Source organism: Pelobates fuscus, chromosome 2, assembly GCF_036172605.1.
Source record: "Pelobates fuscus isolate aPelFus1 chromosome 2, aPelFus1.pri, whole genome shotgun sequence".
NCBI lineage: Eukaryota > Metazoa > Chordata > Amphibia > Anura > Pelobatidae > Pelobates > Pelobates fuscus.
The window spans coordinates 430234436-430261330 of record NC_086318.1 but is presented as its reverse complement, the minus strand read 5'-3'; the positions used below and the strand labels follow the sequence as shown (position 1 = coordinate 430261330).

The 26895-nt window shown below is 43.4% G+C and overlaps 1 protein-coding gene across 1 annotated transcript in view; it reads right to left on the bottom strand.

Annotated features, from left to right (window-relative positions):
* LCLAT1 (lysocardiolipin acyltransferase 1) overlaps window positions 1-26895 on the bottom strand; it is a 170634-nt gene that overhangs the window by 61854 nt on the left and 81885 nt on the right. The window contains exon 5 of the mRNA XM_063444077.1: window positions 6649-6765. Within this exon, the coding sequence (XP_063300147.1) occupies window positions 6649-6765 (117 nt within the window). The remainder of the gene's footprint in view (window positions 1-6648; window positions 6766-26895) is intronic.

Here is a 26895-nt window from a genome sequence, read left to right as displayed (position 1 = left end):
ATAACTTTTTGAGGAAATTAAAAAGCTTAGAACAACTCCAAAGTATCCGATTTACACAGACCGATTCCTAAACACATTTATTGTAGTTTAAAGACAACTAATGGATGTTTTATTGCTGCAAAGTGTTCTTATAAAAAAACATAGAGTAAAACTTGGGAGGTATGATTCTTTTGGAAGTTGTCGCTCAACAATGTGGCTTCACATTACCAGTAGTCCGCAATAATGCCAGCTAATGTCACCCAACGATGCCAACCCAATGCCATCACTCAAATAGCCAGCATCAATGTGACCCAACACTGCCCACTGTTCAGGTACCAAACTCAGCTGTATGTATCACCTAGGTACTTCTTCCAAACAATAAAATTAACCCACGTACCCAACCAAACAATGCCTATAACCCGACTCGGCAGGATGACCCATCATCAGGTATCCCATTCAACTAGATCACCACGCTGGCATTGGATTGTTTATTCCAAGCCTGATACAAGTAAAGTACTAGATTGCATTTGTGTGTATAACGTGGAATACTTTTTTTTTGTGGTATAGTGAACATGTATGTATGTATAAATATCTCTCTCTCAATAATGTATATGTACACACACGGCTGCACTGGAAACCTAGACTGATATCGCTGTTCCCCTAATCATGAATAACTTCAGGTCTAAAGAGAGGAAAAAGAAGTACGATGGCCAAGCAGAAAATGACGTTTGAGCTGAAAGGCTGGTGAGAGCGGGCGGTTGGTATCGGACTTTCCAGCGAGTGAACGATCGTTCCTCACAGCGTGGAGGATGAAAAGACACCATTTTGGGAGGGCATGTGCACCGGAATTACCATATATGGACATAGAGGGTGGGGTTTTTGTGATTATGTGTATGTGTTTTATAATTAATCAATTTTTTAACGAAGTATGCAGTATATAAACAGAAATTGTCTGATATGTTATCATTTCACCTGAGGAAGACCAAGAGAGTGGTCGAAACGCGTCGTGTTAGTCGTTTTTTATTGTGAATAAAGTATTTTACCTTCAACTTATCCTGGTTCCTGATTATATCCAGACGAAATCTGATGGTGGGACCAATCTGCACAAGAGCACTTTACTGGAAATACTTTTCTTTGTCTTCAAAGTAGAGAGCCGACTTATATGGCTCTCTGAAGTGTGAGTGCTTCATATTACTCCTTTTATTATTGGGATTTTATATATTGCCCTATGAAAGTTGTTTATCTTTCAGAATTTACTATACGTCCAATGTGTGCGCAAAACCTCCTTTCTTTTTATCCGAAGCTGAAAAATGCTTGATATTTAAATCAGCTGCAAATAAACGTCTTGCTGTGACGAGGTTGGTAAATAAATCACCGCTCAACCACACAAGAAGAGAAACGAAGCTTAGCCACCCAAAGACCAGTGCATACGGCAATGTAGTCATAGTAGCAGTATTGCCAGAATAATTAATTCATCCAAACAGCAATGCCATGCAATAGCAACTAACATCACTTTCAGCCACACTGAACTATTCTGTATTCTTGGGAATTAATGAGGATTTCTCTCTTGGAACTACCACCAAGCTTTTGCCTACTATGAATATACAAAGTAACAATCAAATCTTGTTTGGCATACCAGAGTTTAAATCAAGAGCCAATCAAGTTAATGATGTTTTGAAATTACATGAGCATTTACTCAATAAAAATGAATGCCAGTACAGGATGTGTATGTCTGTTCTCATTAATTGGATGGTTTATACTGCATGGTGTGTGTGGCTGTATACCGCATGGTGTGTATGGCTGTATACCGCATGGTGTGTATGGCTGTATACCGCATGGTGTGTATGGCTGTATACCGCATGGTGTGTATGGCTGTATACCGCATGGTGTGTATGGCTGTATACCGCATGGTGTGTATGGCTGTATACCGCATGGTGTGTATGGCTGTATACCGCATGGTGTGTATGGCTGTATAGTGTGTATGGCTGTATACCGCATGGTGTGTATGGCTGTATACCGCATGGTGTGTATGGCTGTATACCGCATAGTGTGTATGGCTGTATACCGCATGGTGTGTATGGCTGTATAGTGTGTATGGCTGTATACCGCATGGTGTGTATGGCTGTATACCGCATGGTGTGTATGGCTGTATACCGCATAGTGTGTATGGCTGTATACCGCATGGTGTGTATGGCTATATTTTTTTATCCCTATTATTGAAAGTTTGCCTTTTTATAAGACAGGACTAAGCGGTGTGGCTGCACGTGTGGAGGCATGGATATTGTCGCAATGCCAAGGTTTTCCGGAGATATTGCTCCTATTTTAGCGAGTCTGTAAATGTTCACAGTTGTGGTCTATTTTAAGAAGGTCCAGGTATCCTCATTGCCAAGCCCCATGCAGAGAGGGAGAAGAGTTTAATAGTCTGACAATCCTCAGAATGCTTGTTAAACTGCTTAACCCCTTAAGGACACATGACATGTGTTACATGTCATGATTCCCTTTTATTCCAGAAGTTTGGTCCTTAAGGGGTTAAAGGAATTTTTCGAAAAAAATCTAAATTGCACCCACAACCTACTATCAGCATAACAGCTACAGTTATGGCATCATACAGGTAATCCTGAAACAAGCAACACATGTAGCATCACATACCACTACATATCATGCCTTTCCTAAGGAAAACACATAGAGAAATGACTTGATATCTATAGTGTTCACAAGATCAAAACTCTGTTTGGCAACTGAAGCTGAAAGTGGCACAAAGTTCTGAAGATTTTTTTATATTTTATTTATTGCAAAAACTTGGATAACTCCAGAGATGCATAGTGAATCGAAACGGTCAGATGACATACGAATACATGTGTGGTCAAGTATTCCTTCCTCAGTAGTAGCGTGCATGCTGCTGGTCCCACTGGTATGGCATTGTTGTGATGTGTTACTTTAGAGCACATGGCATGTCGAGGATTTGCCAGGACATCAGGTATGCCATGTGAATTAAAAACAAAACTTTTAATAACCAACTGGGCTGTGCAAAAATCTCAGAGACAACAGGTTCCAAATGGTTTAACTACTTAAAGGATCACTATAGGGTCAGGAACACAAACACGTATTCCTGACCCTATAGTGTAAACACCACCATCTAGCCCCCCTGGACCCCTCATGCCTCCATAAATATAGCAAAACCTTACTGTACTCAAGCTTGAAGCTGTAACTCTGCATGCTGTTGGACTCAGAAAAACAAGCAGTCTGCTGACATGTGGTAGCCTGATCCAATCACAGTGCTTCCCAATAGGATTGGCTGAGACTGACAAAAAGGCAGATCAGGGGCAGAGCCAGCATGATTCAAACACAGCCCTGGCCAATCAGCATCTCCTCATAGAGATGAATTGAATCAATGAATCTCTATGAGGAAAGTTCAGTGTCTGCATGCAGATGAAGGAGACACTGAATCACAGGAGGCTGTGCACAGTGCTGCCCTGTGCTCTGCTGAAAGCAGATCAACTCGGAAGTCCATCTGGTGGCAGTCTGAGTGACTGCAACTGGAGGTGTTCCTAGCTTTCAATGTAAACACTGTATTTTCTCAGAAATGATTACATGAGAAAGGCTGCAGGGAGCTATAGTTCTCACCTGAACAACCTCATTAAGCTGAAGTTGTTCGGGTGACTATAGTGTCCCTTTAAAATGGGTTGGCGCAAGGACACTCCTAGTACACTTTAGGGGTTATGGTGTATTGAGTTTTCCTTTTAGCAAAGCGGTTATAAAGCAATATATTTTAGGAGTTAAACACTAAATGTGCAACGCACATTTTATTCTGCAAATCATGTGCGCTAGCTACAACGTTGAACTCCAGTTACTTTTGTGTTAATTCATTTTGTTTTTTGACAGACTCCATTCCTCAGGGGAGAAAAAATATTGCACGAGAGGGAATGAACATAGTTTTCATCTGAAAATAGTACGATAAATATAGTCACACTTATCAAATCTGCTTTCCAAGTCTGCAAGGAAAAACATTTAAAAAATCCCCATCCTCCCACCAAATTATTTTTTTTTTTTTAATAGAAGAATAAAAGAACTGCTCTGTGACTGGTCTGCATTAGCGAGACTGATGTGAATGGATTACCCACAGCTTCTATAAATCTTATATCCTGCATTGTACACGCCGTTGAAAAGCAGTGTAAATTCACGGCTCTGTTTGCTATAGCTCAGGACTATAGCATTTCTCATGCATCAAGCCAAGAAAAATGCAGAGTATACTTGCTAGGCAAATATTTGCCGTGTCCTAGCGCTGAACTGACTCACAGACTGCACTGTGTTCTGTACAGTACAACCCTTGTGGGGTGCAGACCTCGAAATCTCAAGAGCATTAACAAATCCAAAGCAAATACTGGACGGATAGCTATGATAGGGGATCAATGTGTGCAATATTGTAAAGGAAAATAAAGCCAAACTAGCAGGGGATTTATTAACCCGTATTAACCCTTGAAGGGACATTTAACACACTTGGACACATTCCATGCACATTAAACATCTTAAAGTGGCTCTGTCAGCAAAATAAAAAAATTGAGCATTTCATAAAATGTAACTTTACACTGAAATTCCAATGCAGTCAAAACATATCATAAGACCAAGACGGGACTATTCTGTGTTATGGCAAATTCCTAAACTTTACCAGATGCACAGCTACTCGTACCCGGTTTTGCCACATCCCCCAGCTGTAACTAGCGACAGTCGTAGGAATAACAAACTGAATGCAGTGCACACACTCACTAAATACCAGCTTCAAAGCTCACAGCCTGAAATGTAATTGTTTTTTTTCTTTCTTCAAACACCTGTCAGAAGACAATATCTATGGAGGCTACTGTGGTCTTATGGGATCCTCCATAGACATTAGTGTTGTGCCCACGTGCGTGGGCTCCTGGCGGGTGAAGCACCAAGAGCTGAAGAATGCAGATAACAGTGACAATGGGGGACAGTATCAGGAAAGTATAACTCACCTCTACTGCTTTACCGGGCCACCAAACTCCAAGTGGTGAAGTCACCATTGTGGGTCTTGCATAATATGCAGAGATCCCAGTAGCTTATTGTGCATAACATGCACTCGATACTAAATGCATTAAATTAAATCATGAAGAAAAGCTGCAGGTGAACGCTACATTCAATAAAAAAATGAAATACAAAACAGCATTAGATAAACTTAATCAGGGGATTGGATATTTCATAGAAACATAGAATGTGACGGCAGATAAGAACCATGCGGTCCATCTAGTCTGCCCAATTTTCTAAATACTTTCACTAGACCCTGGCCTTATCTTATAGTTAGGATAGCCTTATGCCTATCCCACGCATGCTTAAACTCCCTCACTGTGTTAACCTCTACCACTTCAGCTGGAAGGCTGTTTTTATTTTATCGCTTTAATCTACCCAACCTTAGACTCATCAAAATAGAACCAAATAGAGTCAATGATAAACTATATCGGGGACTCTTTAGGTGACACTGAAATAGCTTGCTAGCAGGAATTATCTACTTCACTATCAGACACAACTGAGTTTTAAAATGGATTCTCCAGTGCCAGGAAAACAAACCAGTTTTCCTGGCACTGTAGAATCTTGGTGTGCCCCCTCCCTCCCATCCCCCATTGCTGAAGGGGTTAAAACCCCTTCAGACACTTACCTGAATCCAGCGCCGATGTTCCCACGCTATTCAGACGTCGGCGGGGGAGATCTAATGCGCATTGGTGGCAATGGGCGCGCGCATTAGACCTCCCCATAGGAAAGCAGGAAAGCATTCTTCAATGCTTTCCTATTGGGATTCCGGGAACACTGGAGGTCCTCATGCATAGCGTAAGGACGACCAAAAGTCGTCTAAGAAGCCGGAAGTCCCTCGAGTGGCTTTCTGGTAGACGGACACTAGAGGAGGAGTTAACCCTGCAAGGTAATTATTGCAGTTTATAAAAAAACTGCAATAATTACACTTGCAGGGTTAAGCGTGATGGGAGTTGGCACCCAGACAACTTTAATGAGCTGTAGGGGTCTGGGTGCCTACAGTGTCCCTTTAACCAAACCTTACACCTAATATAATGCAAACAAGATGTGGTTGTCCTTTATCTAATTTACAACCTGTAGAGTGATCGATAACACTACAGATTAAAGGTACACTTCAGACCCTTAATGCAATTTAGCTAGCTGAAAAGCTTTGTGTGAAGAGTGTCTCCTCTTGTTTTCATTCTTAAAGGGTTACTCCGAGCATCATGACCACGTCAGTGATTTAAAGTGGTCATGGTGCCTGGAGTCCGTACGTGCAGTGTTTCGCTATGAAATGCTGCGCATACCGAGTTTAAAGACTTTGCTGTTGGAGGTATAACTCTACTTCAGGCAGCGTCACTGGGCCATCATTAGCGAGCCCAGAACATTAATTCTGTTCATATTAGAATGCACAGAATTACATTAATTGGCGGTCACCTGACACTCCCAGCCAATGAATGCAGCAGGGACCCCGGTAAGAAAGCAACCTACTGCAAAACAACTTGCCCCATTGGCAAGGAACGGCCCAGGGTACTCCAGACATTATAACTACTACAGTGGGGTGTAATGGCTAGGATGCTTAGAGTAACATTTTAAGGCACTGGAAGGAGGGGGTGTCACCAGAAGAATTTGTTATTACAGAATTATTACCTTCCCTCAGACGATCCACAATAAATGTAAACCCCGTGGTTCTTGGGTGTAACACATACTCATACTTCTTCAATTCGTTCTTTTCAGCAAATTCATTGCTACGAGCTTTTGTATTTTCTAAAAAAAAAAAAAAAATAAGTTACCACATGAAAGTTATGTAAACACTACTTTAACAAAGTTTTCCAAGGCTTGACAAATTTTCTCTGGGCACCATGACCACTTCATCAAAATTAAGTTGTTATTGTGCCAAAAAGTCCCTTGCACTAGCCTTTAAGGGTTTAACTATTAATGTTTAACAGTTTAACCTCAAAGTATTGAATCCGGTGCTGAATATAGACCCATGCACTATATAGAACCATACAGACCAATACACATATACCACATAGATCCACTCACAGACAGCCATACAGACCAATACACATATACCACATAGATCCACTCACAGACAGCCATACAGACCAATACACATATACCACATAGATCCACTCACAGCCATACAGACCAATACACATATACCACATAGATCCACTCACAGACAGCAATACAGACCAATACACATATACCACATAGATCCACTCACAGACAGCCATACAGACCAATACACATATACCACATAGAACCACTCACAGACAGCCATACAGACCAATACACATATACCACATAGATCCACTCACAGACAGCAATACAGACCGATACACATATACCACATAGATCCACTCACAGACAGCAATACAGACCGATACACATATACCACATAGATCCACTCACAGACAGCCATACAGACCAATATACACATATACCACCTAGATCCACTCACAGACAGCCATACAGACCAATACACATATACAACATAGATCCACTCACAGACAGCCATACAGACCAATACACATAGACCACATAGATCCACTCACAGACAGCCATACAGACCGATACACATATACCACATAGATCCACTCACAGACAGCCATACAGACCAATACACATATACCACATAGATCCACTCACAGACAGCCATACAGACCAATACACATATACCACATAGATCCACTCACAGACAGCCATACAGACCAATACACATATACCACATAGATCCACTCACAGACAGCCATACAGACCAATACACATATACCACATAGATCCACTCACAGACATCCATACAGACCAATACACATATACCACATAGATCCACTCACAGACAGCCATACAGACCAATACACATATACCACATAGATCCACTCACAGACAGCCATACAGACCAATACATATACCACATAGATCCACTCACAGACAGCCATACAGACCAATACACATATACCACATAGATCCACTCACAGACAGCCATACAGACCAATACATATACCACATAGATCCACTCACAGACAGCAATACAGACCAATACACATATACCACATAGATCCACTCACAGACAGCAATACAGACCAATACACATATACCCACTCACAGACAGCCATACAGACCAATACACATAGATCACATAGATCCACTCACAGACAGCAATACAGACCGATACACATATACCACCTAGATCCACTCACAGGCAGCCATATCGACCGATACACATATACCACCTAGATCCACTCACAGGCAGCCATATCGACCGATACACATAGATCACATAGATCCACTCACAGACAGCCATACAGACCAATACACATATACCACATAGATCCACTCACAGACAGCAATACAGACCGATACACATATACCACATAGATCCACTCACAGGCAGCCATACAGACCAATACACATATACCACATAGATCCACTCACAGGCAGCCATATCGACCGATACACATATACCACCTAGATCCACTCACAGGCAGCCATATCGACCGATACACATAGATCACATAGATCCACTCACAGACAGCCATACAGACCAATACACATGTACCACATAGATCCACTCACAGACAGCCATACAGACCAATACACATATACCACATAGATGCACTCAGATAACCATACAGAACCATGCACATATACTGAACAAATCCACTCACACACAGCCATATACTGTAGACCAAATCACACACAGCCATATACTGTAGAACAACTCACACACAGCCATATACTACAGAACGACTCACACACAGCCATATACTACAGAACGACTCACACACAGCCATATACTACAGAACGACTCACACACAGCCATATACTATAGAACGACTCACACACAGCCATATACTACAGAACGACTCACACACAGCCATATACTACAGAACGACACACACAGCCATATACTATAGAACGACTCACACACAGCCATATACTATGGACCAACTCACACACAGCCATATTCTATAGAATGACTCACACACAGCCATATATTATAGAACGACTCACACACAGCCATATACTATAGAACGAATCACACACAGCCATATACTATAGAACGACTCACACACAGCCATATATTATAGAACGAATCACACACAGCCATATATTATAGAACGAATCACACACAGCCATATACTATAGAACGACTCACACACAGCCATATATTATAGAACGACTCACACACAGCCATATACTATAGAACGACTCACACACAGCCATATACTACAGAACGACTCACACACAGCCATATACTATAGAACGATTCAGACACAGCCATATACTATAGAACGACTCACACACAGCCATATACTACAGAACGACTCACACACAGCCATATACTATAGAACGATTCAGACACAGCCATATACTATAGAACGACTTACACACAGCCATATATTATAGAACGACTCACACACAGCCATATACTAAAGAACGACTCACACAGAGCCATATACTAAAGAACGACTCACACAGAGCCATATACTAAAGAACGACTCACACAGAGCCATATGTAACGGATCGCCTGGCACCCCGACTGGGTACCTCCGTTAAAGGATGCTCCTAGCGCTTCCTGAGGACTCCAAGCACTCTGGCAGACACCACAATCACTGAATCCGAGAAACCTTTTAAATTCTCCCAAGCATATGAACCTTCTCAAGCATAGGAATGCTGTAGACCATTGAATAGGAACCATACGAATAGGCTTGTACTCCTAGCAGTCAACTGGAACAGCATGCAATAAATCCTTCCCCCCAATAATGAGACGACACATCACTTTGAGGGTAAAACAGGAACTCTGGACTGGGACACCCAGTCTGGCTTTTATTACAATAATCCACATACAGGCCACACCCAGGGGGAGGCATAAAATAACCAATCCGAGATATGGTACAACCCACACATCCCCTCCCCTTAGCCTGAGAGATAATCCACTTATTATACAGTTTAAAACATAACTTTTACACAATATCTGTAACTTCAAAACCATACATCCTATTCGCATAAAAAAACATATTCACAATCAATCCATTCGGGGGAACAACATACTCAAAAATTGCATGAATCAGACCAGGGGTTCAAGAGTTACTAAAAGTATCTTTTGGGCCCTGGCTTGCAGCATGGCACAATCTGGCTCAAACAGAAGTAAAACATCCCCCACAATGCATCCCGGCTTCCTCCCTTCTGCCCTGGAGGTAATTGGAGAAGTAATCCAATTATCTAGGACTAGAGTCAGACTCCATTAACCACATGGTTGCAAAAAGACAGTAAAAGACATAAAATTACATACTGATACATTTAACACATAAAACACACATTTCTACATATCCCCAGTTTAACTGAACACATAAATAGCTACATAATATTTAAGACAGTATTACTGTGATATGTTACAAAGTCTTAAAGGGACATTAGTCCCAAAAGTCCCAATATGTCCATCGCTGATTTTAAAGGGCCAGTAGCAGCAATATAAATTATTACATGCCCAAATATAGTTTTTAAAGTGCAATATGTCCAGGGGCCATAGTCAGCGGGCAGGAGGCTAGCAACCAGGCCTCTCCAGTTCACAGTGGCGAAGTTGGTTTCGCCACAATTCTCCCCTTTACCAATTAGACTAACAGGGTATCTGACCTCCTGCCGGTCAGTGCCCTTGTTAGTCCAGCAGCCCACCCACAAGACAGAAACAGCAGTACAGCCCACCCACAATAAACGGTTACTACACCTGGGTAAGGGAGAATCTTGTCCATGTCCAGGTGCCTTACCACGGCTGTGAGGGGGACTGGTAGGCTGTTTTGGTGGGTTGCTGAGTGGGCAGAGCCCAGCGGTACTCTGCCCTGGTGCCAGCACTACCCCAGGAGTAGTCTGGTTGGAGCCTGGTTGCTGGAGACTGACTGTCTCCCCTTTAGATGCACAGCTCTGCTGCCGGAGGGGGAGACCGACTGTCTCCCCTTTGGATACATAGCTCCGCTGTTGGAGGGGGAGACCGACTGTCTCCCCTTTGGCTAAGCTGCCTTGTTGCTGGGGGACAGGACTGACTGTCCTTACACCCTGTGCTGTAGGTGCAGAGACCACGGTCCCATCTGCACAGTTGTGGGGCTTACAGTCTCCCCCTGGTACATTAAGCTGCCGCTGGGGAGAGGTGGTAACCAGCTCCTCTCCCATTAGAACACTCTGCCGCTGGGGAATGGAGACTGGGCTCTCTATTCCCTGTACATTAATGATCCGCCGCTGGGGAGAGGTGGTAACAATCTCCTCTCCCATACATACTTCCAGTCTCTGCGGAGGGAGACCGACTGTCTCTCCTCCCAACACAGAGTCCTGCTGTTGGGGAAAGGAAGCTGGGCTCTCTATTCCCTGCTGGATACTCTGCCGCTGGGGAATGGAGACTGGGCTCCCAATTCCCAACAAATCACACTGCCGCTGGGGAGGGAGGACAGCCCCTTCAGCTCCCTGTAACTTGGGCGCAGAGACCACGGTCCCATCTGTGCTGGTGTGGGGCTTACTGTCTCCCCTTGGTGTGCTAAGCTGCCGCTGGGGAGAGGGGGTAACCAACTCCTCTCCCTTACACACTTTCAGCCGCTGGGGAGCAGGGCTGACCCTATGTACTCCCTGTAGGCAGGGCGCAGAGACCACGGTCCCATCTGCGCTGGTGAGGGGCTTACTGTCTCCCCTTGGTGAGCTGCGCTGCCGCTGGGGAGAGGGAATAACAAACTCCTCTCCCTTACACACCTTCAGCCGCTGGGGAGAGGAGATAACAGGCTCATCTCTCTGAACCGTAGACTGCCGCTGGGGAGCAAGAACGGCACCTTCAGCTCCCTGTAACGCACACTGCCGCTGGGGATCTGGGCCGACTGCCCAGCATCCCTGTAGGGCCGGTAGAGAGACCGCAGTCCCATCTCCACCTGCCATCTGTGGGTCTTCCCAGGACCCGTCGATAAGGTCCCTCATTTCTGGGGCTGGTTGGGTAGTAGGAGGTACTAAATGCAGGTCTCCTACTGACGGGCTTAGTTGTTGGGGAGGGGAAACAAAACTCACCGCTCCCAATGGTGTACAGTCCATAAGCCCCATCAGGTTAGAGACGGGCGGTATCACTGGATCGTATAAGTCCGCATAATTCTGTGCGATCTCCCACTGCTCTGGTGGTACTTGTGGGGTATAGGGTAACTGACTGGCGCTGAACAGGTGTTGGTAATCCTGCTCCAGCTCCCATTCCTGGACAGCCAGTTCAGTCAAGTCTGGCCTTAGGTCCTCGGCCATAGGGAGATCCAGCACGGCTTCTCTGTAGTCAAATATGTCCCAAAGCCGTGACTCTGCCGCACTCCCAAATTCTGGTTCTGCAAATGTCCCCCATAATAAGCCAGGGCCATTATAATCCTCGCCCTCGGGTTTGTCAAATTTGGCCATTCCAGGCACCCGCTGAACCGCGTACCAACGTAGCGCTTGGTATGCGTCCTCGAGACCCAGTTCTCTCCATGCCAGTGAATCAAGTCGCATCACCCATTCCTCCTGAGCCTGTTCTCCCAGCATAGGTATCCGTAGGGCCACTCTGGCTTGTAATCGCTGCTCCTTGCTGGGAAGACGCTCACCTCGCCAACGCTGGACACCCTCTAGGGTTTCTTCCCACATCTCTTGTCGTGCGCTCTCACTGCAGTCCAACCTGGTTGCCTCTACTATTGGCTTTACCAGTGGTGCTAAGAGGTTCTGTAACCTCCGGTTAAACTCCTCTTCCACCTGGAGCACTGTCCAGGGGCTCGCTGGTTCTATGCCACTCCATAATAATTCCTGTGTCTCCAGGGTGTTGTTCCTCTCACACCAGGACGCCATCCCACCGCTTGCCACCAATGTAACGGATCGCCTGGCACCCCGACTGGGTACCTCCGTTAAAGGATGCTCCTAGCGCTTCCTGAGGACTCCAAGCACTCTGGCAGACACCACAATCACTGAATCCGAGAAACCTTTTAAATTCTCCCAAGCATATGAACCTTCTCAAGCATAGGAATGCTGTAGACCATTGAATAGGAACCATACGAATAGGCTTGTACTCCTAGCAGTCAACTGGAACAGCATGCAATAAATCCTTCCCCCCAATAATGAGACGACACATCACTTTGAGGGTAAAACAGGAACTCTGGACTGGGACACCCAGTCTGGCTTTTATTACAATAATCCACATACAGGCCACACCCAGGGGGAGGCATAAAATAACCAATCCGAGATATGGTACAACCCACACATCCCCTCCCCTTAGCCTGAGAGATAATCCACTTATTATACAGTTTAAAACATAACTTTTACACAATATCTGTAACTTCAAAACCATACATCCTATTCGCATAAAAATACATATTCACAATCAATCCATTCGGGGGAACAACATACTCAAAAATTGCATGAATCAGACCAGGGGTTCAAGAGTTACTAAAAGTATCTTTTGGGCCCTGGCTTGCAGCATGGCACAATCTGGCTCAAACAGAAGTAAAACATCCCCCACAATGCATCCCGGCTTCCTCCCTTCTGCCCTGGAGATAATTGGAGAAGTAATCCAATTATCTAGGACTAGAGTCAGACTCCATTAACCACATGGTTGCAAAAAGACAGTAAAAAACATAAAATTACATACTGATACATTTAACACATAAAACACACATTTCTACATATCCCCAGTTTAACTGAACACATAAATACCTACATAATATTTAAGACAGTATTACTGTGATATGTTACAAAGTCTTAAAGGGACATTAGTCCCAATATGTCCATCGCTGATTTTAAAGGGCCAGTAGCAGCAATATAAATTATTACATGCCCAAATATAGTTTTTAAAGTGCAATATGTCCAGGGGCCATAGTCAGCGGGCAGGAGGCTAGCAACCAGGCCTCTCCAGTTCACAGTGGCGAAGTTGGTTTCGCCACACCATATACTAAAGAACGACTCACAGACAGTCATACAGACCCATGCACAGACTGCAATAGACGCCAGTGCTATAGAGAATAACACAAAAATGCTGATTAAAGAAACCTGTTCCATTATTATCTAAGCATATTAATCTGAAACAGTTTGCATTTCACTGTAACACCAATATATTAATTACTGAATGAGGGATATTAGAGGAACACAGATGCTGCTGTTCATGACTCGCTGAGTTTTTTTACATTTTCACACCAAGTCGTTCACATTCCGTGTTACCATGTTTGGAACTGTAGCAGACAGTGATCAGTCAACAATCATCAAGTCATCATAGCCATCAGATTATTTTAGAATATACACACAAAAAATATGGTCTAAAACTATAACTGGGAGAAATACTGAATTATGGAAAAAACATAACACAGTAGGTCAGTTTTAAGACTTTTAGCATTACTTCTCATTGAAACAATGTATAAAGAAAGGGAATACAGTGTGTGAGGTGGGGGGAGTGTACAATTCCTTGAAAGTATACATTTATTCGGGCACAGCAGTGCCAGGCACCAATTGTCAGCTTTTCTTTATCGTTCTAATAATAAAATCTCATGCATCACTCGGCTGAATCATATTTTGTCTGGCTCATTGTTGGAGGAAATTAGATCATCGCAGAGTCTGAAATAAAGCAGCTATGTACACGGAGAGCTCACAGGGAAGATGGGACTTTCTCTCCCTCATATGGTAGAATCTGGAAGAATTTATCTTTGCGTCCTGATGGAGCAGACTACACATTATTGGCATTCTAAAAAGGAATCCTGGCCCAAAATGTAAGCCTGGCTTCTTTCTGCCGCAAGGCGATTTAATACACAGGGTAGTAGACATGTAACATAGCCTTTCAGCGGTACAGGCATGAGGAAAACGTAATGATATTAAATAATAAAAGAGGATATCTGTGATTCCTTTGGTCTGGAAATTGCATAGACCTGTAACAATGTATACGGTAAGAGTAATGTTAAAGAATACTAAGCACCATAACCACTACAACAGTAATAATAACAATAGAAGCTATATTTTTACAAGCTCTGTCCTCCTCAATTTCCATCCAGTTTCGGAGCAATTTCGCCAAAGTTGGCGCCCTCACAATCCATTCTTTCTGCAAAAAATCCCCGTCTGTATTACCTGTATGAATCCATCCAAACTTGGATGGCAGTGACAGAACGTGAGATATACGGGTGTCGCAGCCCTTCCTGCCCGCTTTTGGCATGAAGAAGAAATGACCCAAAACTTGTATTTTAGTATGTGTTGTTAATCTAATAAAAAAAAGAAAACACATACTGCAAAACTTACTTATTTACCTGGGGAACTATTTCTGCAATAAACTCATCTTTCATTTTTTGTTCCTTTTCTTTAATTAGCTAAACAACAGAAAGCACTGATCAATATCATATTTACAAGGCCTCAGTGTGACCAGGTATTCCACATAAACTGTAAATCTGCCATAGTTTAGTCAATAGATTAAATTATCCACAGATATTCTCTGCACTGCAAGCTCCATTTACTCCGAGGTCCGGCCATATTGCCAATTTTACGATTATTCTTCTGAAACGCGACTGGTTTGATAAAATGCAGGACGTCTAGTAAAGGAGTGTAGAAAAGGAGTTTCTGGTTGGCTTTGCAAGTGTCACTCGGCAGATATTAAAACTATTAACATGTTTTCTGGCAAAATAAACCCTGGTGCCAGCAGTGTTTTAATTTAAGCAAACCGAACATGCCAGCGACAGCCGTGCGCGGATATAGACGTATATCTTATTTATGGCTCTATACTATATAAAGCTTAGCAACAACAATAGAAACATGCAACAACAAGGAAAAAAAAAAGTTTAAAGGGACATTCGTACAGGCATCATTATGCTAAAAATGCTGCTAGTACTGCGATTCTTCCCAACGTGTAACTTTATCTCTTGTCAATCTGCCAGCCCAGAACAAGAGTTTCAGGATGGCTTTATCAATGTTCTAAGTTATGTATGCGGCATTAATTTCATATAATTTAGGCTAGAACATGTCCAACCATGAAGCCCAAAAATGAGCATGGGTGCAGGGCAATATGTTCACTAAATGGCTCATTGGTTGCCAGTTAAAAAAAAATAAAAAATTCAGTACTGGTTGGTGGTGAATGCGTATTAATAAAAGATGAATAGATTTGACTTCCACTGGCATCCTATATATCATTGTTCATTTTGTTATGAAATCGAAGTGGTTGGGCCGCGTGTCATGTGAGAACTGGATGCACCGCACATGATGCAGGTGACAAATGGAGGGCTTCGATGGGTATTTAAAGAAATGTGGGAGAGTTGTGTACAGAATGCCATACGGGTGTAACTTGGATGCCATGTCATATGTTTATACAAAATATAATGAAAATGTATTTTTGTGTGTGCGATGTTCATTTATCTGTACTTTGTATAACATTTTGGTCTTTACGGCAGCACCACTGCTGAAAAATGCATATTCTGGTTGTGCCACCAATTCCGCTTTTTTCTTTGTGATAAGTTTGTGTCTATATCAGTATCCTATTATATTATTGAAAGCTTCATCACATGTCAAAAATTAGAACACAACGTCATCTTTCTAAATCTCGAACATGTAAATTGTGTCAGAAGGTCCCTTTCATGTCGCACAATTTATGTTGAGAGTCACATATTGTAACTGTAACGAACTCTCCAACAATCGATGCTCCTAGTGCTTACCAAGGACCAGATACCATAAGCACTGCAGACCCCACGAACCGCCGCAGCTTGTCTGGGAACTCGCCGTCTCCTACCCATATACATTCTAATTCCAGGTGCAAGCCCTCTTTAGTGGCGTCATTCTCACTTCTCTAAGCTCTACAAAATTTCTACGACCTTTGTGTCGCATGATTTCAGGAGTAATCCCTCTATTTACTTGTGTCACTCTCGCCTTTTCTCTGTGCAAAATTGAGGACTTTAACACGATAAGTGATGCTATATAATCACTGTTCATATTCAGTGTCGCTACATGTATTCAATATTATTCCACCCGATAAAACAATTGAAATTATAAACGCGAAATGATGACGCTCAATATAAAATCTGCTTAATTGAAACACTAAACTCGTCTACAACCTAAATTTGTTGCTGGCTCCTAAAACCAGACTTATTTTGCCAAGTCTTTTAACCAATTTCAGGCTCTTCCAACATCCCTTTTCGGTTACAGTTTGTAGAGCATGACACCAGCAAGGAATGTTTTTGCCCAAAAGTAGAAATTGTATTCGTCCAAAGCATTATTGGATAATGTATCTATATTCCACTTAGCATAGTCGGAATGTGACTTCTATTAAATATGTTTCTGTTTTCTGTTACTCTCCTTAACAGAAAACTAGCAGAACAAATATGAATCTGATTAACAGTCAACAAAGCATGTAAAAATACAGATCCTATTTTGCATTAAGCCTCATTTATTGTATGATCCATTATTAGAGCCAGTTGAGTCAACCTAAACAAGCATTTGTATGAATAGGAAGGTTTTCTCTATCTATAGGGAAAGGGCAGAACAGGAACGTAGAAAGTATTGGACGTTTAAATCTATTTATCTTTTACAGAAAACCTGGGGAAGTGCAGCTTTTTAGTAGGCAATGTTCTGTGGCTGGTGGGCACTTCCGTGGCTCCACACTTTCTGAGTGATGTAACAAAATAAGTCACATAACAGTAGCGTCTTCCAGTAAATAATAAAGAGCTCTCTCTGTGAATGGTGCATCAATAGAACGCTTACACCAACAATAGATGCATGGGGGTATAAGTGCTAGATCGCAAGCTTCTACAATAACCCAATCTTACTACACTGCTCGGAAATATAAAATAAACAAATAGGAAACATATAGTGTAGTGCATTTAATGCAACACTTTAAAAAGAACTGTCACTTCGCATTTTTTATTTTTGGCAAAGACCTTTTCAGGTGACATGTTCCACTACATGCTGGTAACCAGAGGGGGCGGTTACAAGAATACAAGGCCAGGCTCCTAAGGAACATCATTTAAAACTGTGAAATCCTCCAGAGATCTTCTTGTACGTGTACAATGGGCGGGTATGTGGGCAAAGCACCGGAACTCTGTAATTAGTAGAGGGGGCAGGAGGATTTTAGCGATTTTTTATTTTTACATCAAACACCTTTCATAAAAATAAAGATCAGAATTATAGGGCTCTGACAGGTAACTGAAGGGGTGGAGGTGGTGCCCAGCCAGGTGACTGCTGGAATGTAGCACAGGTGAACATAATTGCTAAGCTTGCCTCTATTAGACAGACTTAATTAAACTGGATACCTGGTCATGTTTTTATTGAGTATCAGCAACACGGTGTTCAGGGGTGGAGAGGAGGGAACATAACACAAATAGGTGGGGATCTGTTATGATATATCCAGAACACTCTGTTAGTGTAGGGGTCATCAAGTTTTCATTTCCAGATAGGTGGGAGACATAGACACCTGTCAGAAGCTGATGAAAAGGGCAAGTTAACTGGAGAAAAGTTCTGTTGTTTTTTTTTTTTTTGTGCAATATTTTGCCCAAACTCCTTGTGTACACATAAGACAAAAGCAGTCCATAATTGGTCTTACAGCATCTTTTGATTGAGAGACTGTGGCTTTTTAAAGGAGAAATGTCCCTTCCTAGGGTTTTTAATACTATGAATATTTATTAAATGAAGAAATCCGCACAGCTGTATGTACCTCTATTCTATAAATCAGAGCCAACGTCTTAGCTGTTCTTTTACTGCCATTTAACAAAGCTAGAGAGGAGGAACAAAAATGTTTGTTTTTGTCCTGATTTGCATTATGAGCCCTGACCATGCCTGCACTGACGGATGCAAGATCTGCAATATACATTTAAAATAAAGAGTCACACAAAAAAAAAGGTCGCAGGCTCTCTTAATTGTTTCCGTCAATAGGGTAATTCCCATAGATGGTCCAACAGGATATTTAAATAGATAAGAGAATCTGGACGGTTTATGAAAAAGAGTGCAAATGGTGGACAAAATGCATTCAGAGTTCATTTGGTGCCCACAAAAGTTTTGCACTGCAACATTCAAGGTGAAGAGTATTCTTTGTGTAAATGATCAACTCCAAGCGGCTGAAAGTAAATATTCGTTTCCATGAAGGAGGGGAAATATGCAAGCAGCTGCATAACTGCACATGCAAGATTTTGCAACCTTCTGTTCCAAGCATGCAGGCACATACCAGAAGTTGTGCGATACTGTTGCACCACTTGGGGGCAGTGTGACTGTGCAGGCAGCTGTCCATAGCCCCCACTGATTTAGTGTTTACTGCTGCACCAAATGTTTAGCAGCAAAGCCCAGGAAGGTCAGCATTATTATACGCTCAGCCCCTGCACGAGTTCACACCTCTCATTCCATTTAGGGAGATTTGTCAGGATTGCTAAAGCAACTGAAATATAGAAAATCCCACCAGGCAGGAAATATTGAGGAAAAACAGATGAAAATCAATATTCAGACTGTACATTCAGGCTGCAATGGCTCAGAGAATGGGTGAAACACCTCGCTGCTCACACAATGCCCTTTCAAATGTTTCTTCAAAGGAGAACGATCACTTCCAATGATTTTTAATTTTTATATTAGATTTATGAAATCTTTTATTTGGTTGGAAAATAAAATACAATTTGGAAATTCACACATATTTAGCCTCCATCTTTGCTCCCTGTCAGTCACGGTTATAAACTCTGCACCTGACAGCATGGAGAGAGCAGACAGGGAAGAGGAGAAATGAAACCGTATCTCTAGATCTTCTCATTGGCAAAGAATGCGCTTGTTATGCATTGTGTGAACTGGATTGTGATGGCAAAAGCCAATATCTTTAATTAAAATTTAAAGGAAAATAGAGTATCTAATTAAAAAAGAGTGGCACGGTTATAGTTGAGTTTTAATGTTTTATTCAATGGGGTACATTTCTGAGAAGGGACGTTCCCCTTTAGGAATACGTTCTTTGAAAAGTCCTACATGTGTGAATATTAGAAAACTCAAAAGTGCAGTTGTATAATCACTGCTATAGGGAGAGTGCAGTTGTATAATCACTGCTATAGGGAGAGCGCAGTTGTATACCGTAATCACTGCTATAGGGAGAGCGCAGTTGTATAATCACTGCTATAGGGAGAGCGCAGTTGTATACCGTAATCACTGCTATAGGGAGAGTGCAGTTGTATAATCACTGCTATAGGGAGAGTGCAGTTGCATAATCACTGCTATAGGGAGAGCGCAGTTGTATACCGTAATCACTGCTATAGGGAGAGCGCAGTTGCATAATCACTGCTATAGGGAGAGCGCAGTTGTATACCGTAATCACTGCTATAGGGAGAGCGCAGTTGTATAATCACTGATATAAGGAGAATGCAGTTGTATACCGTAATCACTGCTATGGGGAGAGTGCAGTTGTATAATCACTGCTATGGGGAGAGTGCAGTTGTATAATCACTGCTATAGGGAGAGTGCAGTTGTATAATCACTGCTATAGGGAGAGCGCAGTTGTATACCGTAATCACTGCTATAGGGAGAGCGCAGTTGTATAATCACTGATATAAGGAGAATGCAGTTGTATACCGTAATCACTGCTATGGGGAGAGTGCAGTTGTATAATCACTGCTATGGGGAGAGTGCAGTTGTATAATCACTGCTATGGGGAGAGTGCAGTTGTATAATCACTGCTATAGGGAGAGTGCAGTTGTATAATCACTGCTATAGGGAGAGCGCAGTTGTATACCGTAATCACTGCTATAGGGAGAGCGCAGTTGTATAATCACTGATATAAGGAGAATGCAGTTGTATACCGTAATCACTGCTATAAGGAGAGTGCAGTTGCATAATCACTGCTATAGGGAGAGCGCAGTTGTATACCGTAATCACTGCTATAGGGAGAGCGCAGTTGTATAATCACTGATATAAGGAGAATGCAGTTGTATACCGTAATCACTGCTATGGGGAGAGTGCAGTTGTATAATCACTGCTATGGGGAGAGTGCAGTTGTATAATCACTGCTATAGGGAGAGTGCAGTTGTATAATCACTGCTATAGGGAGAGCGCAGTTGTATACCGTAATCACTGCTATAGGGAGAGCGCAGTTGTATAATCACTGATATAAGGAGAATGCAGTTGTATACCGTAATCACTGCTATGGGGAGAGTGCAGTTGTATAATCACTGCTATGGGGAGAGTGCAGTTGTATAATCACTGCTATAGGGAGAGTGCAGTTGTATAATCACTGCTATAGGGAGAGTGCAGTTGTATTCCGTAATCACTGCTATAAGGAGAGTGCAGTTGCATAATCACTGCTATAGGGAGAGCGCAGTTGTATAATCACTGATATAAGGAGAGTGCAGTTGTATAATCACTGCTATAGGGAGAGTGCAGTTGTATAATCACTGCTATAGGGAGAGTGCAGTTGTATAATCACTGCTATAGGGAGAGTGCAGTTGTATAATCACTGCTATAGGGAGAGTGCAGTTGTATAATCACTGCTATAGGGAGAGTACAGTTGTATAATCACTGCTATAGGGAGAGTGCAGTTGTATACCGTAATCACTGCTATAAGGAGAGTGCAGTTGTATAATCACTGCTATAGGGAGAGCGCAGTTGTATAATCACTGATATAAGGAGAGTGCAGTTGTATACCGTAATCACTGCTATAGGGAGAGTGCAGTTGTATAATCACTGCTATAGGGAGAGTGCAGTTGTATAATCACTGCTATAGGGAGAGTGCAGTTGTATAATCACTGCTATAGGGAGAGTGCAGTTGTATACCGTAATCACTGCTATAGGGAGAATGCAGTTGTATACCGTAATCACTGCTATGGGGAGAGTGCAGTTGTATAATCACTGCTATAGGGAGAGCGCAGTTGTATACCGTAATCACTGCTATAGGGAGAGTGCAGTTGTATACCGTAATCACTGCTATGGGGAGAGTGCAGTTGTATAATCACTGCTATGGGGAGAGTGCAGTTGTATAATCACTGCTATAGGGAGAGTGCAGTTGTATAATCACTGCTATAGGGAGAGTGCAGTTGTATACCGTAATCACTGCTATAAGGAGAGTGCAGTTGCATAATCACTGCTATAGGGAGAGCGCAGTTGTATAATCACTGATATAAGGAGAGTGCAGTTGTATGATCACTGCTATAGGGAGAGTGCAGTTGTATAATCACTGCTATTGGGAGAGTGCAGTTGTATAATCACTGCTATAGGGAGAGTGCAGTTGTATAATCACTGCTATAGGGAGAGTGCAGTTGTATAATCACTGCTATAGGGAGAGTGCAGTTGTATAATCACTGCTATAGGGAGAGTACAGTTGTATAATCACTGCTATAGGGAGAGTGCAGTTGTATACCGTAATCACTGCTATAAGGAGAGTGCAGTTGTATAATCACTGCTATAGGGAGAGCGCAGTTGTATAATCACTGATATAAGGAGAGTGCAGTTGTATACCGTAATCACTGCTATAGGGAGAGTGCAGTTGTATAATCACTGCTATAGGGAGAGTGCAGTTGTATAATCACTGCTATAGGGAGAGTGCAGTTGTATAATCACTGCTATAGGGAGAGTGCAGTTGTATAATCACTGCTATAGGGAGAGTGCAGTTGTATAATCACTGCTATAGGGAGAGTGCAGTTGTATAATCACTGCTACAGGGAGAGTGCAGTTGCATAATCACTGCTATAGGGAGAGTGCAGTTGTATACCGTAATCACTGCTATAGGGAGAGTGCAGTTGTATACCGTAATCACTGCTATAGGGAGAGTGCAGTTGTATACCGTAATCCCTGCTATAAGGAGAGTGCAGTTGTATAATCACTGCTATAGGGAGAGCGCAGTTGTATAATCACTGATATAAGGAGAGTGCAGTTGTATACCGTAATCACTGCTATGGGGAGAGTGCAGTTGTATAATCACTGCTATGGGGAGAGTGCAGTTGTATAATCACTGCTATAGGGAGAGTGCAGTTGTATAATCACTGCTATAGGGAGAGTGCAGTTGTATAATCACTGCTATAGGGAGAGTGCAGTTGTATAATCACTGCTATAGGGAGAGTGCAGTTGTATAATCACTGCTATAGGGAGAGTGCAGTTGCATAATCACTGCTATAGGGAGAGTGCAGTTGTATACCGTAATCACTGCTATAGGGAGAGTGCAGTTGTATACCGTAATCAATGCTATAAGGAGAGTGCAGTTGTATAATCACTGCTATAGGGAGAGCGCAGTTGTATAATCACTGATATAAGGAGAATGCAGTTGTATACCGTAATCACTGCTATGGGGAGAGTGCAGTTGTATAATCACTGCTATAGGGAGAGAGCAGTTGTATACCGTAATCACTGCTATAGGGAGAGTGCAGTTGTATACCGTAATCACTGCTATAAGGAGAGTGCAGTTGTATAATCACTGCTATAGGGAGAGTGCAGTTGTATAATCACTGATATAAGGAGAATGCAGTTGTATACCGTAATCACTGCTATGGGGAGAGTGCAGTTGTATAATCACTGCTATAGGGAGAGTGCAGTTGTATAATCCTGCTATAAGGAGAGTGCAGTTGTATAATCACTGCTATAGGGAGAGTGCAGTTGTATAATCACTGCTATAGGGAGAGTGCAGTTGTATAATCACTGCTATAGGGAGAGTGCAGTTGTATACCGTAATCACTGCTATAAGGAGAGTGCAGTTGTATAATCATTGTTATAGGGAGAGTGCAGTTGTATAATCACTGCTATAGGGAGAGCGCAGTTGTATAATCACTGCTATAGGGAGAGCGCAGTTGTATAATCACTGATATAAGGAGAGTGCAGTTGTATACCGTAATCACTGCTATGGGGAGAGTGCAGTTGTATAATCACTGCTATAGGGAGAGTGCAGTTGTATACCGTAATCACTGCTATGGGGAGAGTGCAGTTGTATAATCACAGCTATAGGGAGAGTGCAGTTGTATAATCACTGCTATAGGGAGAGTGCAGTTGTATAATCACTGCTATAGGGAGAGTGCAGTTGTATAATCACTGCTATAGGGAGAGTGCAGTTGTATACCGTAATCACTGCTATAAGGAGAGTGCAGTTGTATAATCACTGCTATAGGGAGAGTGCAGTTGTATAATCACTGCTATAGGGAGAGCGCAGTTGTATACCGTAATCACTGCTATAGGGAGAGTGCAGTTGTATACCGTAATCACTGCTATAAGGAGAGTGCAGTTGCATAATCACTGCTATAGGGAGAGCGCAGTTGTATACCGTAATCACTGCTATAGGGAGAGCGCAGTTGTATAATCACTGATATAAGGAGAATGCAGTTGTATACCGTAATCACTGCTATGGGGAGAGTGCAGTTGTATAATCACTGCTATGGGGAGAGTGCAGTTGTATAATCACTGCTATAGGGAGAGTGCAGTTGTATACTGTGGCGAAACCAACCTCGCCACTGGGCCCTGGAGAAGCCTGTTTGCTAGCCTCCTACCTGCTGACTATGGCCCCTGGGTTATTTGGGGCATATTGTACTGTATATTGCTGCTACTGGCCCTTTTAACAGCATCTATGGACATATTGGGACTTTTGGGACTACTGTCCCTTTAAGACTGTGATACATATTCTAGTGTACTGCCTGTAATATTATATGTGTATTAAGTTTAACCTGGGATATGTATGCAGCATTCACCTGATTGTTCGGTAGAATCACTCCATTTATTATATTGAGTGAAACTACCGAACAACCAGACCACCCAGGAATAAGTGTGCCTCCAATTACAGTTTGCAACAATGTTGCAAACGGGTAATTGGCAATCCGTGTAATGTATTCTTTGTCCTCTGGGTGGCCGCCATTCGGGAAACAAACACGTGGCGGCGGCCATCTTAAACTACCGAACAGCGGTGTTTTGCCGTCGAGTGTCTGGAACTAAAATCGGACACTTGACTAGGCAAACACCGCTGAGACCTCCATACTTCCAGAAATTCGTATGGAAACTACCGAATGACCCGCCGTTCGGTAGAAAGAACCCCATAAACAAGGGAATTCATTCAAACCCTCTCCAGGCTCTATAGCACAGGCAATTCGCCTGTTTTCATTCCCTTGTTTGTGACCGACCGCAGGGCCAAAATGCATGGAACTGTTTTCGGATACTTTACCCATGCGGTCGGTCAAATCTTTGGAACCCCATATCTCACGAACCATTCATCCGAATTACTTGAATTTTGGATATGTTGTCCCCCTGAATAAGGGCTATCCAGCGATGCTGGATTTAAAGGTGTACCCCCGGGTTTTGGGGTACATCCAGAACTTGGCTGAAAAAGTGTACCGGATAATTGAGTTTAATGTTATCTGAGGGGAGGGGATGTGTGGGCTGAACCATGTATGTGATTGGTTATTTTATGCCTCCCCCTGGGTGTGGCCTGTATGTGGATTAGTGTAATAAAAGCCAGGCTGGATGAGCCAGTCCAGAGTTCCTGTTTTGACCCTCAAAGTGATGTGTCGTCTCATTATTGGGGGAAGGATTTATTGTATGCTGTTCCAGTTGACTGCTAGGGGTACAAGCCTATTCGTATGGTTCCTATTCAATGGTCTACAGCATTCATACGCTTGGGAGAATCTAAAGGTTTCTTGGATTCGGTGATTATGGTGTCTGCCAGAGTGCTTGGCGTCCTCAGGAAGCACTAGGAGCATCTTTCAACGGAGGTACCCAGTCGGGGTGCCAGTGGATCTGTTACATTGGTGGCAAGCGGTGGGATGGCGTCCTAGTGCGAGGTAAAGCAGCTCGGAGACACAGTGCGTTTGGATTTACAATTGAGGGCGACGCTGGTGTGCATACAGCGTCCCTGTTTACATAAAGATTTGGGAAAATGGTGTTCGTAGACCCCTGGGCAACACACACACCTGAGGAAGAGAGTGAATTAGAATGGAGAGATAATGCCCGGATAGAATTATGGTACGATGCCCTGGAGGAAGTCCAGTATCAACGGCAGCAGCGCCTTCCTGGTGTCGCATACCGGTTGGAGGAACAAATGGCCTGGCGGATGCCGCTTCTGGGAGACCAACCTGGAGGGCAGCGGGTAAGACAACTCGAGTACCTCGTGGAAAGGGAACTGAGCTTGGACACCTCATACCGGGCACTGTGGTGGTGCACTGTCCAGCCAGAGACGTGGAGGGCAGAGGGCATCCAGCCAGAGGGGGAGAACTACACGAGCCCTGGCCTGTTGTGGAAAGCCTTAGTGGAGGATGTCGACTTCGGCAGTCCAGCAGAGTCACGGTACTGGGCTATCTTACATTACCGAGGTGAGATGATACAGGGCCCGAGATCTATTGGACTGGGACAAGACCTCCGCCGTTTCGCTGCCATGGAACGAGAGCTGGAGATGGACTATGTAGAACTATTAAATTCCTGCCAGCCGCAGAGCAGGGACGCAGACCGGGAAAACTGGGTGGCAGACCCAGACCTGCTAGCCTACAGCTGGGAAAAGGTGGCTGAGGTACCCCCTGCTTCACTACCAGCTGCAGAAGTTGGGGACCTCATAGACTGGTCCTGGAGAGACCCACAGATGGCAGGTGAAGATGGGACCGAGATCTCTCTACCGGCCCTACAGGGATGCTGGGCAGTTGGCCCAGATCCCCAGCGGCAGTCTACGGTTCAGGGAGAGGAGCCTGTTATTACCTCTCCCCAGCGGCAGCACAGCTCACCAAGGGGAGACAGTAAGCCCCTCACCAGCGCAGATGGGACTGTGGTCTCTGCGCCCTGCCTACAGGGAGTACAGAGGGTCAGCCCTGATCCCCAGCGGCAGTCTACAGTGCAGGGAGAGGCGCCTGATACCCCCTCTCCCCACCGACAACCTAACCCACCAAGGGGAGACAGAAAACCCCTCACCAGCGCAGATGGGACCGTGGTCTCTGCGCCCAAGTTACAGGGAGCTGAAGGGGCCGTCCTCCCTCCCCAGCGGCAGTGTGA